Consider the following 5,163-nt stretch of genomic DNA (forward strand, 5'->3'; position numbering starts at 1 on the left):
ATTTCTATTTCTTAAAACAATTTTTTTTTTTTTTTGGAGCAAATGAGATGTCCATTCTTACAAATTTCATATGCTTATGAACCCATTGACCCAAATACAAAGTAAGAGTTTTTTTTTTTAAAAGTAAAGTCTCCCTTTTTTGAAAAAAAAAATACAAAGTAAGAGTTGTTATATCAAATTTTCTAAATTTTCACACAAAATTCTTTAGCATCCACCTAGATAGGCAATTACGGTCAAACAATATACTTATCAATAATCCCCATATAATAGAAAAAAGAGATCAATATGCATTACTCTTGAGCATGATAGAAGGTTCCCAAAACTCTAGTAGAATGAAGATGGGCAACCATATTCTAATCCCCTTCATGCTAGTGTGTCACGTCGATTGCCGCCACGATTTACGATATCAAGTAATCGTTTTAGAAAGAAACACAAATAAGTGTATTGGGCAATTTGCGGCAAATTTTACAAATCGGCGAATTTTACGAAGTGTAATAGAGCTTGTCATAAAGGACCATTACAAATAAGGGAAATCCTCAAGTAGAACATCACATTACAAGAATTGAGATAGGAATCATCAAATACAAGTATCACCTTACAAAAGAAAAGATTGAAAATCTCCAAATACAAAATAATAGAAATACATTACAAAAGTTGAAAACACGATTTTATGGAATCTCCGGCATATTATGATCCCTTGTCATCTTATTAGTAATACTTTTTCTAAGCATATTCATCTCAAGAGAAAATTTCATGGAGAAATTATTTCGATTTCCAAATAGAAAAGTAGAAAATTTCTACTTCGATTTCTCTAAATCTATTTCGAACATAAATCTATTTCAGAAATAAAAACAGAATATGTTTATCAAACGGATTTCTATTCCGAAACATTTGGAATAGAAAATTGTTTCTGGAACAGAAATTATGGTTTGTCATGCACCCTTTAAATAAAAACGTTACTCGAATTCGAGACATTTTAGCTCTGATATCATGTGAGATTATAATTATAAGATGACAATATGGTTTAATATATATTTACTTTATCATGAAATCGGATAAGTAAAGAAAAGGGAACAATCGGATGGAAATACAACTTTAAAATGAAAATTTGGAGTAGTTACTGTGGGCCCCAGAAAAAAATGGACCAAAGTTGAAAAAAACAATTTAATAAAAGTCGAGATGCACGAGAGTTTTTGGCGCCCTTACGAGAGTGTCTTGGCATTTGTACAATGACAGGGAGAATAGCCTCCGGTCAAATGACGCCCACGGTTTAATCAAAGAGGGGCGCGAGCGAGGTTGATCACCCTTACCCCTAATAAATAATAATTGATAGCGAAGAATGGATGCGGGAGCGCCGGTGTCCCTCAACCGATGGATTTGCCATTGCGTGTATAAAATGCCAGCTTCCTTGCCCAAAAAAATCCCCACATCCGCCTTTGATCATTCTGGCACCCTCTTGCACTCGTCTTCTTCTCCTCTCAATCCTCTTGTCGCCCGAAACGAAGGAGAAGATGTCGTGCCAGAAGGGAAAATACCATGGTGTTTCCTCTCTCTCTCTCTCTCTGCTTTGCTTCTTTCTATTATGTCTGATAGTTTTGGTTTTTCCTAGCTTGATTTCTGTCACAGTGAGTTTGATCCTTCTCATGTTGCTATGCTTGATCTGTCGCTGGTTCAATTGATCTTCAGCTGTATGGTTGAGTCTGAAGTTTCTCTCTGTTTTCGTCGCTTTATGCTAAATCTCTATCCGGTGAATTGGATTTGGAGGTGGTAGCACGACACCTGATTGCAGAAGGTCAATCTCGTTTATCAAAGTTCGATTCTAATTTGTCTTCCGTAGTAAAAGTAGTTTCTAGTTTGTTATGCTGAATTTGTATATTTGTGGTGGCTCTTAGTGGTAGTTGTGCTTTGCATGCCGTGGATTCAAGTTCTCTGCGTCAGTAGTCAGAGGAAGATGATGTCGTTCTAGCCAATCCCTACATTCTATTTGTAACTCTTCTTCTGTGCAAGTGTTTGCCTTTTGACAGTTCACGAATCATGATCCTGCTCTTCCCAGATGTCATTACACACGGTCCAAAATAGGTCCGAAACCCATTTATCAACCCAAGTTTCATTGAAACGGTTTATACATGGGCCACTTAAAATTTCGCAGATGAGGTATGCTATGAACCCATTTAAAGCCCTACCTGCTCTTCTCTTTGCTTCGACCCTTAAAATCTGACGTTCCCGACTCATCTCCTGAACTTCGTTCGCTTGCTTCCTATAATAATGTGTAGCTCGTGCTCCTTGGCCGTTGCCCTTCGTTTCGATCCTGGCCTTCGCCAAGAGACTGATTGGAGCCTACTCCATTCAGCTTCAAGCTCGGATCGGTTCGACCCTCGTGATCGAGGTGTTTGTTTCGCCGACCTCCGACAGGTTGCTAATTTGATTTTCTGAACGGGAGGGGATCGAGCTTCATCAAAGAAACTGAAAAAGGGTAGAAATCACCATGGATTTCGCGGGCGGGTGTTTTGGGGTTCCGACAGTTGTTTTGGTTCTGTCTGTTTTTAGGTTTCGGAAGTTTCGGTTGATATGGAAATTTCTTTTGAGATCTGACATGCAGGCTCTTGGAAGAAGGAAAATGAAAGAAGTTGGCGAAATACTTGCATGCGAAGCATTGTGAAGTTTTTGTGATTTGTTCTGAGTTTTATGAGGGCCGTCTTCATTAGTGTTTGTCTACAATGATCAGATCTTCAATCAAAGTGCAGGGAACCTGCTGTGTTTTCCCGTTTTAGTCCTCGGATAGCATGGAATCGAGTCTTTTAGTTGCAATTTTTGCTTGGTTGCCAAGTTGAGCTCTGAGGTTGAGAGTGGTTTCCAGCATCTATAACGTGGATGGGAGCTCACCGAGACTCCTAATTATCTGTTTAAGTAAAAGCTTTCTTATGCTCTGAATTAGAGTGTCTTTCGCTCATCCTTTTTCTGAGTTATGATTAGATAAAGTTAACTTTCGTGATTATTAGAAAGTCTGTTCATGTGATTTGTTGTACGCATGCTTGTGTTGCTCATTCAAAAGTCCAGGGCATGTTGTTAAATGATCCGAGATACCGTGATTTTTGGTGATCTTGTTCCAGATATAAGACCTACTAATGCCCCGTTAAATACTGTAATACTGGAAAAATGCTAAAAATGAATCTCGAGACTGGTCGCATATGGATCCAAAAATTTGCATTGCAAAAAAATGGATCAACATAGGTTGGACAATATATGATCCGACCCAAATCTGACCCAATCCACCCATTTAACCGGCTTGGATGTAATTTAGTTAAATCCTACCTTTCGCCCAATTTGATTTAGTTTCATCAACAATGGGCTGCTTCTTTGCTGGCATTTCAAGTCAATCTTTTTCATGTGATTATTCTTTCCATGTATCTATTTAAACACACTGGTGATGGACAATGTTATGGAGTTTTAACATGTGTGGAATTGTTGGGATTTATGTAGATGAGCTCATCGCCATTGCTGACCATCTCGGTACCCCTGGAAAGGGTATTCTCGTTGCTGAAGAATCAACTGGCACCATCAGCAAGCAGTCGTTCGACATCAATGTTGAAGATGTCGAGTCCCAGAAGGGTGCCATCCTCAAACATCTCTTTGCCAAGTCCAAAGATTTCACGTTCCTTAGTGGAGTGATTCTCGATGAGGAAACTCTTCTTCAGAAGCCTGCTGATGGTCAGTGTTCTCAATAGTATTTTCTTAGCTGATCTTTAGTTGTTTATTGCCCTTGGATCCAACTAATTAAGCACGCAAGATTCAGCTGTCTCAAAATGAGTAGATGAGACGCTTAATCATGAAGTTTTGGCTTGCGAGTCATCCGCAGACACGTTCATTTTGAGTCTAGGGTTAGAGTTTTATGTAATTTCCTCATTCACCGATTGATTAAATTTATGCAGGTAAGCCCTTCGTTGATATCCTGAAGGAAGGCGGGGCACTTGCTGGCATTAAGGTTGACAAGGGCACAGTTGAGCTCGCTAGCACAAACGGCGAGACCACCACTCAGGGTCTCGATGGCCTTGCTGAGCGATGCCAACAATACTATGCAGCCGGTGCTCGATTTGCCATATGGCGTGCTGTGTTCAAGATCGGCCCAAATGAGCCATCTCAGCTTGCTGTTAATGAAAATGCAAATGGACTGGCAAGGTTCGCCATTATCTGCCAGGAGAATGGTCTAGTCCCCATTGTGGAGCCCGAGATCCTGGTTGATGGTTCCCACGGCATTAACAAGTGCGCTGAGGTGACCGAGCGTGTCCTCGTTGCTTGCTACAAGGCCCTACATGATCACCATGTGCTCGTTGAGGGAACCTTGTTGCAGACCAACATGGTCACCCCTGGATCGGAAGCCTACAAGCTCCCTCCTGACATCATTGCTGAGTACACTGTCCTTGCCATGCTGCGAACCGTGCCTGCTGTTGTTCCAGCCGTCTTATTCTTGGCCAGTGGGCAGAGCGAGGGGGATGCCGTCCTCAACCTCAATGCCATGAACAAGCCCAAGAGCAAGAAGCCAAGGAAAAGTCTCCATACCACAAGCAAGCGCATTGTCAAGAAGCCATGGAGCCTCTCCTTCTCCTTCGGTCAGGCTCCACAGCAAAGCATCTTGAAGGCCTGGGATGGAATGGAAGAGAACTTTCCTAAGGCACAGGCCGCATTGCTCAGGAGATGCAAGGTAAACTCAGAGGCGGCTCTTGGAACTTACAAAGGCACAGCTCAACTCGATGAGGAGGCGGTGCTCAGAACTTACAAGGGCAAAGCTAAACTTGTCGAGGGCACTTCCGGTTCTCATGATGTTTGAAACTGCAAGTACTAACTGCAGATCTAGGACAAAATGCTCGACTCTTTGGCTCTTTCTTGTTGCTTGCTTTATGTTTATGGGTGCTTTTGAGGAAGAATAAGTGGTCATTGGTTGTTAAGAAACCGTGCTTTATAGTGGCGATAGCTGATTGCCCTTTAAGCTCTCTTCCGAATGTATTATTAACTAGTTTCCTGTACAACTTCCGTCAATACTCATTTCTGGTGTTCCATAAGTGCCAGGTTCTCTCTCTCAGACTACACTTGTAGCATTGAAGTTTTGAGGCCAAAAGAGCTATTATGATGGACCCAGTTGTTGAATGATGGTTTTCCTGCTTGTGC

The 5,163-nt window shown here is 41.4% G+C and overlaps 1 protein-coding gene across 1 annotated transcript; it reads left to right on the forward strand.

Moving 5' to 3' along the window:
* The first annotated feature begins 1,511 nt into the window (after nucleotides 1-1,511).
* On the forward strand, nucleotides 1,512-4,825 carry LOC120294513 (fructose-bisphosphate aldolase 6, cytosolic-like). Its single transcript, XM_039314640.1, has 3 exons — nucleotides 1,512-1,539; nucleotides 3,481-3,708; nucleotides 3,930-4,825. The coding sequence occupies exons 1-3, from the start codon at nucleotides 1,512-1,514 to the stop codon at nucleotides 4,823-4,825; spliced, it is 1,152 nt and encodes a 383-aa protein (XP_039170574.1).
* The last annotated feature ends 338 nt before the right edge of the window (nucleotides 4,826-5,163 follow it).

This window comes from Eucalyptus grandis, chromosome 6, assembly GCF_016545825.1.
Source record: "Eucalyptus grandis isolate ANBG69807.140 chromosome 6, ASM1654582v1, whole genome shotgun sequence".
Taxonomy (NCBI): Eukaryota; Viridiplantae; Streptophyta; class Magnoliopsida; order Myrtales; family Myrtaceae; genus Eucalyptus; species Eucalyptus grandis.

Excerpts from the sequence above, each read along its gene's own strand:
- LOC120294513 (XM_039314640.1), top strand. The coding sequence starts at position 1,512 with ATGTCGTGCCAGAAGGGAAAATACCATG. Across the intron at positions 1,540-3,480 it reads CCAGAAGGGAAAATACCATG|ATGAGCTCATCGCCATTGCT; the intron begins GTGTTTCCTCTC and ends GGATTTATGTAG. Across the intron at positions 3,709-3,929 it reads TCTTCAGAAGCCTGCTGATG|GTAAGCCCTTCGTTGATATC; the intron begins GTCAGTGTTCTC and ends AAATTTATGCAG.